Here is a 14224-nt window from a genome sequence, read left to right as displayed (position 1 = left end):
TAGAGCAATGAATGGATTCCCCAGTGTTAATAAGCACTCCCCTAGTCAATGTGAGGCACATCACTCCTGGAGAGCGCTGGACTTCAAGGGTACTGATAACACAAAACCAACTGCAATGAACACCACCAAAGGCTGCGCCCCAGCCCTGGGCAGTAGGGCAGGTGCACAGTAGTCCCTACAGCAATGTTAGTAAAGAGATAAGATACTCATTACATGCTTTTTACTTTGCTTTTCTTTAATTTATTATTTCAAAATCTTGACACTAGTACAACAAACCAGAAAAGATGACATATTAAAACTATCCCCTAAGTGTGAATACAAAGAATCCCACTGAAGCGAGAAGACTAAAAGAACATCTTGAAATGGATACAAAACCCAAAATCATTGAGACATCAAATCCATTTTCCACAACAGAATCAATATCCATTGCACTCTCTGGTCACAGGAGAAATCCAGCCAAACTACAAAAACCAAACTGACAGGCAACGGAAGACACCAGCGTCTGACCCTGCTCCTTCTGACCTGGGCAGCTGGGGATTCCCCTGGTCTGGGAGGTACTTTGTGGGACAGAGCTGGCTGCGCTGGCTCAGTATCTCACACACAGAGTAGAGGAACACCCACAGGAACGGGCACATCAGGAGCACAGTCATGCTGCAGAGATCCCCAGCCACTTCATCTCCCACCAACATCTTAGCGCCTTCTTCCATGCAGCACATTATGTGGGAAACATCCTACTCCAGTCAATTCATACAGCCACTACCCTGTCCTAAATACCTGAGAGTGCCATGACATCCTTAGTAAATTGTCCAATGGAGCATACACAGGACTTTATGGCTTGCTGTGGTCTTATGAAATGTGCATGCCTTTCTGACCCTTCCCTTCTGTAAGCATCACTTCTGCAGCCAATGTTTCTTTTCAGTGTCCCACTTCTATTTCATAGGAACTGCCGGATGGGATCAGTCCCGAGGTCCATCTAGTCTAGTGTCCTGTCTCTGACAGTGGCAGCACCAGCTGCTTCAGAGGAAGGTGCAAGAACCTCACAGTACGCAGATGTGGGATAATCTCCCCGTGGATTGTTTTAAACATGAGATTTTATCTCCCTTTTAATTCTCTTTTTAACATTAACTATGATAGCTCTGGCTAGTTGTGTTATCCATATAAATGTCCAATTCCTCTTTGAATCTTGCTACATTTTTGGCCTCACCAACAACCTGTGGCAATGAGTTCCACAATCTAATTTTGTATTATGTGAAAAAAATATTTCTTTATATCAATTTTTAATTTGCCACTGTTTAATGTAATTGAATTTCCCCTTTTTCTTATGCTGTGAGGCAGGGAGAGCACAAATTCCAGATCTTCCTTCTATAGACCATTTTATACTTTTTTCATGTCCCTCATTTCAAACAGATTTTAGGGGGGAAAAGCGACAAAGAGTCCTGTGGCACCTTATAGACTAACAGATGTATTGGAGCATAAGCTTTCGTGGGTGAATACCCACTTCGTCAGACGCACATCAGATGAGGGGGAAAAAACAATCACCTTTTTCACATTCAGAAAACTCAAAAACAGCTGCATACAGGGGATTTGTCCTGAAGCTCTGGCATTTCTGTTTACATGGACTTTTGTAAAGTGACCAGGATTCATAGATTGTAAAGCCAGAAAAAAACACTGTGATAATCTAGTCTGATCTCTGAATGAATTCCCATTTAAACTAAAGTATATCTTTTACAAAACAAGGAGTCCTGATGAACAATGCCTTGCGGGAGCCTGCTGAGTAGGAGCAGGAGCACCTTTCAGACACCACACTGATGACTGGATAAATATGGGACTTTGCGGGATATATAACCCCAAACTGCGAGGTCCTGACTGTACCTCTGGAGAGATAGTAGCATACATTAATTTGATTTCCATGCCTAACCCAGGATTATGAAAAGCTGCTAGATGACACTTAGAGGGTGAGAGTGACAGCTGCTCTCAGCATGTAAGCTTCTGCTTCTGGTGGTGTTTCTAGGTCAGGTGAGGGCAAATGTTCCTCAGCAAAAGGTAACGATACTAACCCAGGTGACTGAGGAGTGATGCCTCCTGCTCTGGGGCACATGTAGGCCACTTACTGGACTGTGGGAAGAAGTGCCTGATAGGGTGGGTTCTGAAGGAGGCATGGAAGAGGTCCCCTGAAGTGGTGAAGAAGACAGTTGACCTTGCAATCATTGTAATAGGATGCTCAAGGGTAGAGGTGGGGAAAGGTTCCCTATGAGAGAGCAGAGCTGTAGGCTGGGTGCAGACACCTCACTCATGAGCCCACTCTCTAGCCGGGAGGAGGCCTGATTGGCTGTTTCTGTGGCTGTAAACGTGTAATTGCTTCTCCTGATGCTGCCCTGGTGCCTAGCAGATATGCAGCTCCCCATACATCCAGATCTTCAGCTCCACAGCAGAAAGGCAGACCACTGCGAACTGTAAATCCTCTTCCCCATCCTATGATTCAGATGCCAAATGCCTTGCACTGGGAACAGGGTGATGCAGATATTCAGCCCTGTGACTAATATCCATGAAACTGAACCCCCCCATGTCTGCGGGGGCTGAATGTGTGACAGGCTGTATTGTCTATTTTGCTCACACAGAAACATCTACACAAGTGCACACTCGCCAGGCCCCAGCTCTAAGTAGTTACCCAAACCAGCCAGGACCTCAGAGGCAACTGGTATGCTGCCCTTGCAGAGGAAGAGAATGGGGAGAGGACATTGGAGGGAGGGATCTGAGCCCATCCCGCACCCTGACAGCCCTCTACTGGAGCCACAATCCATGCTCCTCATGAACCTGATCAAAGCGGAGAGCCGGGGGAATGGAGACCAAGACCTCCCAGCACAGGGGGTACTAGCTCTGCCTGCAGCATTCACATGCACCTCCAACTGGAAGAACAGTATCCCCCTAGAGCATGTCAGGCGCTATCCATACAGGGCCCAGCACTACTCCCAAGAGCCAGCACTGTCTACATGTGCTGAGGAGAGGCTGGTGTCCTGAAGAAAATCAAAGCAAGCCAGGAAACTTGCACATCTCCCCTGCTGGCCACTCTATAACTCACAGCTAATGCCCCTGCCTGATTGATTCTGTCCTGAGCCCTCCCCTCCGTGCACTCTGAGGAGCAGCACCCCACACCTGCTTTCAGGGACAGTCATGGGGTGTATGTATCCCACGCTGGCCCAGCGACCAAAGGGTTAATACAGGCACTGCCGGCCACTGCTGATTGGAAGCCTGACAGCAGGTGGTAGGATACAAGGGCTGGGAAGCAGAGGGGCAGAGTGGCTACCAGAGGAGTGAGCAGGCTGGAGAAAGGAACTCCTGCCAACAAGCTAGTAAAGAGCTGCCCATAGACAACAGCCCAGGTGGGGATGAACTGCCTGACAGGCTGGAGAGCCTGCAGAGATCCAGGGGAAGGTAGGAAGAAGCTCAGGGCACTGTCAGAGTCGATGAACTCTGATCCTGCTTATCCAGCTCAAGGGCCCTGAGCTAGTACCCAGAGGCATGGGCGGACCTGGGCTCCCCTCCAGCCACCTGATGGACTTGGAAGTGGAGAAAGGGTTTTCAGACTCCTGGTCATTAGTTTTCCTGTCTTCGGGTTTCCGTTGGTTCCCGTCTGTGATTCTTATTGATTTGTACAGACTGTTATATGCATTTATCTTGCATGTGCTACAACACGCTTGGCTCCACCAGTGCATTCATACTCCCAGCCAACCCCTGCAGAGTTCGCTACAGAACTGAAACATGGATCATCAACCAGCACTCTCTCTTTTCAGCCTCCCACCAGCAAGTGTCTAAGATAAAAGCTGCCTTTCTGTACCATTATTCCAGAATCTTCCCATCTTTGTGACCCAATTATGTGTGCAGAAAACCACACCATAGAGTTTAGACCCAGAACATTCAAAGGGCAGGGGTACACACGGATTGCTACCAATTCCCAGGCTTATTATTGAAAAAGCTCTAATTCCTTCTGCTTGTAAAGAGCCTGTGAAATGATAAACATCCAGTGACAAGGTGTTAGGACCAATCTGTGCTATTGCCTTATAACTTGCTTTATAGTCAATGGACCCCTTAAAATGCACATCCTCAGCGAGCTGTGCTGGTGGGTTGTACAGGGAACAGGCTCCCACATGCTTCTAAATCAGTGGTTCCCAAAGTGGGGTTTGCAAACCCCTGGGGGTTCGCAGAACGTTTCAGGGGGTTCGCAAGAAAAATTTCATTAATGGCGGTGTAGTAGTTCCGGGGTGGGGCTCGTCCCTTCCTGGGGCGCCTGGGAGCCAGGCCGCCCCGCTACAAAGCGAATAACAGTTAGGGCCCCGACTTTTGGGTAGGGGCTAAGCACACAATTGATAGTTCAGAGCTCAGCCTTTGTGCAGGGACTGAGCACACAATTGGCAGTTCAGAGCTCAGGCCCTTATGCAGGGGCTGAGCACACAATTAGCAGTTCAGAGCTCAGACCCTTGTGCAGGGGCTGAGCACACAATTAGCAGTCCAGAGCTCAGACCCTTATGCAGGGGCTGAGCACACAATTAGCAGTCCAGAGCTCAGACCCTTATGCAGGGGCTGAGCACACAATTAGCAGTTCAGAGCTCAGACCCTTATGCAGGGGCTGAGCACACAATTAGCAGCTCCGGTCCTGGGTCAGGGCGGGGCAGCAAACCAATAGTCAGTCAGTGGCCCAGGCCTTGTAGCGGGGGCTGGGTCAGTTTGGGTTAGCCCAGGCCCTAGGTCAGGGCGGGGCAGCCAACAAATAGTCTGTCAGAGGCCCAGGCCCCTTGGACAAGGAGGAGGAGAGACTGCCACCCGGCGCGGGGTGGCAGGGGGGAACACAGGCCCACCCACTCCACTGTGTTCCAGCCCGGGGCCCTATCCGCAGCAGTCCGTCTGCCGCGCAGTCAGTGGGGATCCTGACCGCAACACACTGACATGGGTTCGGGGTCTGCTATCCCCGGGCCACTTCCCATCTCCTCCTCCATGGGTACCTGTTCCTCCTGAGTTCCGTCTGCTGGGTCGCAGATCATGGGCTCCTCCGGGCCCCGAGCAGCAGGTGGGTTCGTTGCTCCCTCTGGGCCCTCGGCGGGGGGAAGCTCAGACCGCTCCTCAGGATACCGGGCTCTCGGCAGGCTCAGCCAGTCCTCCTCAGGGTACCGGGCTCTCGGCAGGCTCGGCCAGTCCTCCTCAGGGTACCGGGCTCTTGACAGGCTCAGGTCCGCGGGAGCTCGGGTACCAGCGTCTGTCCTCTCCAGCTGCCAGCTAGCTACTGAGCGCTGTGGCCTAGCCTTTATACTTCCTGTCCCGCCCCTTGACTTCCGGGGGGGGCGGGGACAGGCCGCGGTGGCTCCGCCCACTCTGGCGGCTGTTCTGGCTCGTCCCTTCCTGGGGCGCCTGGGAGCCAGGCCGCCCCGCTACAGGCGGCCAGAGGACTCTGCTGGGACCCGTTGCAGGGCAGACAGCCCGAGCCCCAGGGAGAGCGGGGCCAGGCAGTTTGAGCGGGCAGCCCGAACCCTCTCCTGTCAGCCAGGGAGCCGGCAGCCCTAGCCTCGTGGAGAGCGGGCAGTTTGAGCCGGCATCCCGAGCCCCTCTCCTGTCAGCGGGGGAGCCAGCAGCCCGAGCCCCAGGGAGAGCGGGGCCAGGCAGTTTGATCCAGCAGCCCGAGCCCTCCCCTGTCAGCCAGGCTACTTCCCCATGGCCTCCTCCAAACACCTTCCTTATTCTCACCACAGGACCTTCCTCCAGGTGTCTGATAACGCTTGTGCTCCTCAGTCCTCCAGCAGCACACCCTCACCCTCTCAGCTCCTTGCGCCTCTTGCTCCCAGCTCCTCACACTCTTGCACTACAAACTGAAGTGAGCTCCTTTTAAAACCCAGGTGCCCTGATTAGCCTGCCTTAATTGATTCTAGCAGCTTCTTCTTAATTGGCTCCAGGTGTCTTAATTAGCCTGCCTGCCTTACCTAGTTCTAGCAGGTTCCTGATTACTCTAGTGCAGCCCCTTCTCTGGTCACTCAGGGAACAGAAAACTACTCATCCAGTGACCAGTATATTTGCCCTCTACCAGACTCCTGTACCCCACTAGTCTGGGTCCGTCACATATCCCTCCCCCCTGCTCAACGCCAAGGGGTTGGGCAGCTTGGGACGCCAGACAATGCACACGTGACAAGCCATCGGCATTGCCATGACGGCTCCCTGCTCTGTGTTGCACACGGAACTGGAAAGGTTGGAGGGATAAGAACCATCTGGTCACCCTTGTGTTCTTCTCCTTGTTCTGCTGCATCCATTGAAGAGGGGCATGGTCGGTCACGAGGACAAATCTGCGCCCGAGCAGGTAGTAGCGCAATGTTTCCATGGCCCATTTTACAGCGAGGCATTCTCTCTCCACCACTGCATATTTTTGTTCCCTTGGAAGGAGTTTCTGACTGAGGTATAGAATTGGGTGTTCCTCCTCCCCGACCATCTGTGATAGAACGGCCCCCAACCCTACTTCCGATGCATCCGTCTGCAGGATAAACTCCTTGGTGAAAGGAAAGTCCACGGGCTTTCACTAGGTCTGTCAGGGGGCTTGCCCTTCTGGCAAAGTGGGGGATAAATCGTCGGTAATACCCCACCACACCTAGGAACGCCCGGACTTGTTTCTTGCGACTTGGTCGGGGCCAATTTTGGATGGCCTCTAACTTGTTCACTTGGGGTTTTACCAAACCTTTACCCACAATGTAGCCAAGATATTTGGCCTCTGTAAACCCTACAGCGCACTTGGCAGGGTTTGCTGTAAGGCCAGCTCGCCTGAAGGTATCGAGGACTGCCTCCACCTTCTCCAGGTGGGTTTCCCAGTCTGGGTTATGAATGACCACATCGTCCAAGTAGGCAGCAGTATAACTGTTATGCGGGCGTAATAGCTTGTCCATGAGGCGCTTGAAGGTAGCTGGGGCCCCATGTAGTCCAAAAGGGAGGACAGTATATTGAAAAAGACCCTCTGGTGTAGAGAACGCAGTCTTTTCCTTTGCGTCTTCTGCAAGGGGAATCTGCCAGTACCCCTTTGTCAAGTCTAGGGTAGTCAAGTACCGGGCATTACCCAGACGATCCACTAGCTCATCTATGCGAGGTATGGGGTACGCGTCGAACTGGGATACTTCGTTTAGTCGCTGGAAGTCATTGCAAAATCTTGTGGTGCCATCAGGTTTGGGCACCAGCACGATTCAGCTGGACCACTGACTGTGGGATTCTTCGATGATCCCCAACGCCCGCATTTTTTTTACTTCTGCTTTTATTTCCTCCCTTTTTGCCGCTGGCACCCGATAGGGCCTCATTGTTACTCTGGCCCCAGGGTTCGTGACGATGTGGTGATATGTCTCAGTTGTTCGACTGGCTTTGTTGAGAACACATCTTGGTTCTGGAAGATCATCTCAGACACCTCATTCTTCTTGTCTGCTGTTAAATCGGGAGACAGTCTCACCTCTTTGGAAGACTTGTTTTTCTGGGTTAGGTCTTTTTGGACCGTTGTGCATGCCTCTTGTGCATGCCAGGGTTTCAGAAGGTTAACATGATAAATCTGTTCTTGTTTTCTGCGTCCTGGCTGCCGCGCCTTGTAGGTTACTTCCCCCACGGGTTCAACCACCTCATAGGGCCCCTGCCATTGGACCAGAAGCTTGCTTTCTGCCGTGGGTACCAACACCATAACCCGATCCCCTGGTTGGAACTGTCGCACTTTCCCCTGGCGATTGTAATGGGTTCGCTGGGCCTCCTGTGCCATCTCCAAATGTTCCCGTACAATAGGGGTAACCCGGGCTATCCGGTCTCGCATCTGCATTACATGCTCTATTATATTTCTCCCCTCATTGGGTTCCTCTTCCCAGATCTCTTTGGCGATATCTAGTATGCCACTGGGGTGATGCCCCTATAATAACTCGAAGGGGGAAAACCCAGTTGAGGCCTGAGGTACCTCCCGGATAGCGAACATAAGGTAGAGTAGTAGGGTGTCCCAATCCTTCCCGTCCCGACTTACCACCTTCCTTATCATAGCCTTGAGGGTTCAGTTAAACCTTTCTACCAACCAATCAGTCTGCAGATGGTAGACCGAAGTTCTCAGGGTATGTATATGGAGCAGCGTACAGAGGTCCTTCATTAGCTTCGACATAAATGGGGTTCCTTGGTCGGTTAATATCTCCTTCGGTAGCCCCATTCGGGCAAAGATCCCCACCAACTCTTTGGCTATAGTTTTAGAGGCCGTGTTCCGCAGGGGGACGGCTTCTGGGTAGCGAGTAGCATAGTCCAAAACAACAAGTATATATTGGTGGCCCCGAGCCGTATTCTCCGGGGTCCCACTAGGTCCATGGCTATTCGCTCGAAGGGGACCTCTATGATAGGAAGGGGTACTAAAGGTGCCCTCAAGTGGGGACGGGGACTGTGCAGCTGACACTCCGGGCAGGAGGCACAGTACCTCCGCACTTCTTCATGTACTCCAGGCTAGAAGAACCGTCGTAGGACTCGTGCCAGGGTCTTCTCTACCCCCAAATGCCCCCCCAAAAGATGACTATGAGCAAGACTTAATACAGCGTTCTGGTGTTTCTGAGGTACTAGGATCGGCTGTACCTTCTGCCCCTGTACTGGTGCAACCCGGTATAAGAGATCCTTCTTCATTATGAAGTAGGGTCCTGGTCCCTGGGTTTTCCCTTCCACGGGGACCCCATCTATTTCAGTCACCTCCTTCCTAATGTTGTCATACCTTGGGTCTTCTGCCTGGTCCCATCCAAAATTTCCTCTCCCGGGGCTAATCTGCCCAAGATCTAGGGGCCCAGTCTCTGTTGCCTCTACTGGTTCAGAAGCATTAGGGTGGGGGTCAGACTCAGGTGCTTCTCCCTCCTGCGTGGCCTCCTTTTCAGCTGCACAGGTCCGCCTACCTACAAGAGCGACCCTCTGGCTTTTGGTCAGTATTCGGGTTCCCAAGGTCTTAGCTGCCCTTCTTTCCCTTTTTGTCTTTCTACCCTGTCTAGGAGTGGAGAACAAATCTGGGGATATTTCAGAGAAGATTGGGGGTTGACAGTCTGCTGTGGATGCCTCACCAATTTTTGGGTCCCCATCTTTCTCCAATCCCCCTACCGGGAGTAAGTTTCCAAACCCTGGGAAGTCCCTCACTATGAGCACTGGGTATGGGAGTTTAGGGACTACACCTGCTGCTACCTCAGTAGTGTTCCCTTGGATCTCGATTTTTACTGGGATGGTGGGGTAGTAGCTAACTGTCCCATGGACACATGTTATCCCCGTGCGTTTAGCCTGTAGCAGCTGACTATGCTTCACGAGCTTCCCTGAGATAAGCGTGATAGCACTCCCCGAATCAACCAGTGCCGTGGTCCCTACCCCATTTAGTTTCACTGGTCTGGTATACATATGTGGGGTTAGTGAGACCCCCACAAGGTGGAGTAGGGAGCATGGATCTGCCCAGTTCCCCAGGTTACACTGCATAGGCTCCTCAGCATTGGGACACTGTGCAGCTGTGTGTCCCCACTCCCCGCAGGCATAACATCTGTATGGAGCCCTAGGCGTTCCCTGGTCTCTTGGTTTGGGCAGTCTAACATCACGATCCTCTTCTCCCTCAGTGCTCCAACTCTTTGTGGCCTCTGATGGGTCTTCAGCCTCTCTCTTTTTCCACCTGGGCCCTCCTGGTGGCCCAATCACCCAAACTTTAGGGCTTGGTGCTGCTAGTTTAACCCGGGGTGCCTCTTCCTTAACTGGTCGGGTCAGCTCCCTCGCTGTCCTTCGCCTCTCTACCTGGGCGACAACCTCGTCATAGGTGGAGGGTTCGTTTTGGCTTACCCAGGCACAAAGGTCTGTTGGTAGTCCCCTCATGTATCCGTCGATGACCAGAACCGCTAGTATCTCTTCCGGACTCCGGGACTCTGTTTGCAACCACTTTCGTGCGAGATGGATAAGGTCATACAATTGGGACCACAGGGTTTTGTCTTCCTGGAACCTCCAACCGTGATACTGCTGGGCCTGTACTGCTGTCGTTACCCCAGATCTGGCCAGGATCTCTGCTTTCAGTTGGGGGTAGTCTGCCACAGCCTCTTCAGGCAGATCATGGTAGGCTTTCTGGGCCTCCCCACACAGGAATGAGGCAAGGATGCCAGACCACTGATCTCGAGGCCAGGCCTCCTGTAGGGCTGTCCTCTCAAAGGCCAGAAGGTATGCCTCTACATCAGTGGTTCCCAAAGTGGGGTTCGCGAACCCCTGGGGGTTCGCAGAATGTTTCAGGGGGTTCGCAAGAAAAATTTCATTAATGGCAGCCAGAGGACTCTGCTGGGACCCGTTGCAGGGCAGACAGCCCGAACCCCAGGGAGAGCGGGGCCGGGCAGTTTGAGCGGGCAGCCCGAGCCCTCCCCTGTCAGCCAGGGAGCCGGCAGCCCGAGCCTTGGGGAGAGCGGGCAGCTTGAGTTGGCAGCCCCAGCCCTCCCCTGTCAGCGGGGGAGCCGGCAGCTCGAGCCCCAGGGAGAGCGGGGCCGGGCAGTTTGAGCTGGCAGCCCAAGCCCCTCCCCTGTCAGCCAGGGAACCGGCAGCCCGAGCCTCATGGAGAGTGGGCAGTTTGAGCCGGCAGCCCGAGCCTCGGGGAGAGCGGGCAGTTTCAGCCAGCAGCCCGAGCCCTCCTGTCAGCCAGGGAACCAGCAGCCCGAGCCTTGGGGAGAGCAGGGCTGGGCAGTTTGAGCCGGCAGCCCCAGCCCTCCCCTGTCAGCGGGGGAGCCAGCAGCCCCGAACCCCAGCACTCCATGCGAAGTGCAGGTGGCAGCTCGGATCCCTGTCCTTGTCAGGCAGGAGAAGTTTGCATCCAGGGCAGTCAGCAGGGGGCCACGCTGAACGTGGGGGGGTGGTCCAAGCTAATTTGTCCCTCCCAGAGCACCTTCCTCGGCGGAAGAAAAGCTGTTTGCGAGCCAAACCAGCCAGAAGCACGTTGTAGCCAATGTAGGAGTGTTAAGGTGTCTCAGTAATTGTCCTTCTCTCTGGAGTGCTGATTTGCTGAATTGTCTTCTCAGTTTCTAGTTTGTTGGTTGTTAGCAGTCTCTCTGTTATTTTTATTAGAACTTTTGTACACATGTTCAATGGATAAGTGGCTGAAAAAGGAAAGTGTAAAGACGCTGGAATCAGCTAGTGTTTCCTCAAGTCCACACTGTGGAAAATCTAAGTCTAATGATCATGATGGTCCTGGAAAGTCACTTACAAAGAAAAGAAAATATGACTATGATTATATAAAATATGGCTTTACATGCATTGGTGATCAAGAACATCCAAAACCACTGTGTGTGATTTGTGGTGATGTTCTAGCAAACAGCAGCCTCAAACCTTCTCTACTTCAGCACCATTTAGAAACTAGGCATCCTGCACAACTCGACAAGCCTGTTGAGTTTTTCAAGCAAAAATTAGCTGAGAAGAAAAGTGACATTACCAGTTTTATATCCAAAGCAAGTACTGATAATGTAAATGCACTTAAAGAGTCATACTGTGTGAGCTACCGAGTAGCAAAAGCATCAGAAGCCCATACCATAGCAGAGAGCTTGACTGGTCCATGTATAAAAGATGTCGTTCATTGCATGCTCGGAGAAAAGGCTGCAAAAAGGATTGACATGGTACCTTTGTCCAATAATACGTTGTCACGAAGAATTAATGACATGTCAAATAATGTAGAGACCACAATTGTACATAGAGTGAAAAATAGTCCATATTATGCTATACAGTTGGATGAATCAACTGATGTAGCTAATCTAGCTATTTTGCTACTGTTTGTACGTTATGTGAATGAAGGTATGGTTGAAGAAGACTTGTTGTTTTGCCGACCATTGGAAGAACGTACAACTGGAGAAGATAACGTCAATCTGACTAATGCATATTTTCAAGAAAAGGAAATAGATTGGTCTCGTTGCCTAGGCATTTGCACTGATGGGGCCACATCAATGACGGGGAAGTATACTGGATTTGTAGCTCAAACAAAAAAGGTTGCATCAGAAGTCTCTTGGACTCATTGCAGAATCCATAGACAAGCCCTTGCAACAAAACACATGCCAGAGGGACTGAAGGAAGTGCTGGACAATGTAGTGAAAATGGTGAATTTCATAAAATCATGGCCAACAAATTCCAGAATATTTCACATACTTTGTGAAGAAATGGGTAGTATACACGTCTGTGTGTTGACCCATACTGAAGTTAGATGGCTCTCAAGGGGTAAAATCCTTGTGTGCTTGTTTGAGGTTAGAACGGAAATCCTAGTTTTTTTTCAACAGCCACCCTTTCCACCTTGCCAGCTGTATGGAAAATAATTTCTGGCTCCAGAGCCTAGCTTATTTAGCAGATATTTTCTCAAGAATTAATGACCTAAATTTATCTCTTCAAGGCCTCAATATAACAGTTTTCAATGTGCAAGAGCGAGTTGAATCCCTGATAAAGAAGTTGCAGTTCTGGAGAAGTTGTTTGGAAAACAAACAATCAAACTGAGTGATTCAGTAATCTTCATGACTTCCTGGTAGAACATAAACTTCAGTTGGATCAGTGCACTAAAACCAATATAACTGCACACCTAAAAGGACTTTGCACAACTTTCAGGGAATACTTTCCAGTTATGTCAGGCAATAATGACTGAATTCGCAACCCTTTTGATGATACCACTTTCTCAGCACAGATATAAACACCAAGGAAAAAGAGAAATTGATTGAGATCTCCTATGATTACGAACTGAAAAGGAGTTTCAGAAATCTATCATTGATCAACTTTTGGCTGAGTTTAAGAAACGAGTACCCCTTTCTGGCAGAAAAAGCTGCTGCAGTTTTGTTACCATTTTCAACAACATACTTATGCAAAAAAGCATTTTCCTCGTATGCACATCTGAAAACCAAATACAGAAACATACTTGATGCCGAACCAGACCTGAGACTTTATCTTTCTCCAGTGGTTCCAGACTTCCAAGAGCTATGCAGAGCAAAGCAAGCGAATCCATCATACTGAGGAAATTTAAACTTAAATCCCTGGAAATATTCATTTTTAGGAGGGCGTTCACGAGATGTCACAATTTAGTGAAAGGGGTTCGCGGGCTGTTAAAGTTTGGGAACCACTGTTCTAAATGAATCACACTTTCTTGTGGTTTCTGGCTTCTTATTTAGAAAGAGGAATGAAAGACATTCTTCCTTATGCTCCAACTTACAGAGGTGATGGGCCAGCACATTAGCAGAGTCTTACTTGGGTTGGGTGGGAAAAGGGTGCAGCTTTTGCAGTGAATAATCTCCTTCACTGCTGGCATATCTGGAGGAATAGGTGGTGGAACTATCCCCAAGCCAGGCATCATGGGGTTGATAGGTGGGATTCCCGTCATCATTCCAAGTGCAGGGTCAAAATCTGAAATGGGAGAGAATAAGGAAGAGTGTTACTATTTATTATTTCTACTGTAATTGTGCCTAGGCACCCAAACAGGGCCCCATTCTGTTAGGCAGCACACAAACAAATTACACAAAGACAGGCCCTGGGGCAGAGCGCTCACACTCTAGGATTTAGACCATACATGACAGGTGAGTAAATAGAAAAACATAGGGAGGAAGGGAAGGACAAGAGAGAAGAATATGTGAGTAGATGTGGTACAGCACACAAGCAATTTGGGCCATTAGTTTAACTAAAGAGGGAGAGACTCACAACTAGAGCTATGGGAAATGTTGTCAGAGCCATTTTCTATCAGAAAATTGGAAATGTTTTGCTTTCTCATGCACACCTAGGAAAAATTTTCTATCCTACACACCCCAAACACACATTCTGCAGGTGCAGTATGAACCGCTATCTTCCCCCAGAAGCAAGAACAGAAGTTGTACAGAGAAGTTATTACAATTTCCAGCTCAGAAACGTGATTGTTATAGCCCAGCGCTTCATTGTTTGCTGACAGGAATACAGCACAAAGGAAATTGACATGGATACTTAATGCGATGAATCCATATACTGCACCAAAGATAAATTCACTAGTGATTCTCCTCCACCCCCAATCTGTGCAGTGATTACAGAGGGTGCTCTTGGCAGCACAGCATTAGACTGCACTCATGTCTTAGCCTGCCTCAAATCTTTTCCATCCCAGATGAAAATGAGCTAGAAGCCTACATGCCCATTTAGGCCGTCTCTGCTGGAGAAAGGCAGGGCTGCAGGCACATTTACACAGCTGTGTGGAGGGAGCCCAGGATGGAACAGCAGGAGAGCTGTGGGC

General features: G+C 50.4%; 1 protein-coding gene across 17 annotated transcripts in view; it reads right to left on the bottom strand.

Annotated features, from left to right (window-relative positions):
- Positions 1-14224, bottom strand: part of ENOX2 (ecto-NOX disulfide-thiol exchanger 2) — a 155609-nt gene that overhangs the window by 79612 nt on the left and 61773 nt on the right. For all 17 annotated transcript variants that reach the window (XR_010590187.1, XR_010590186.1, XR_010590185.1 and 14 more), the window contains exon 4: positions 13222-13377. Coding sequence is in view for 7 of the 17 variants with exons in the window: in XM_065556370.1 (XP_065412442.1) it covers positions 13222-13377 (156 nt within the window). In the remaining 10 variants the exon portion in view is untranslated. The remainder of the gene's footprint in view (positions 1-13221; positions 13378-14224) is intronic.

This window comes from Chrysemys picta, chromosome 9 (assembly GCF_011386835.1).
Source record: "Chrysemys picta bellii isolate R12L10 chromosome 9, ASM1138683v2, whole genome shotgun sequence".
NCBI classification, from domain to species: Eukaryota; Metazoa; Chordata; order Testudines; family Emydidae; genus Chrysemys; species Chrysemys picta.
This window is presented reverse-complemented; position numbering and strand designations above follow the sequence as displayed.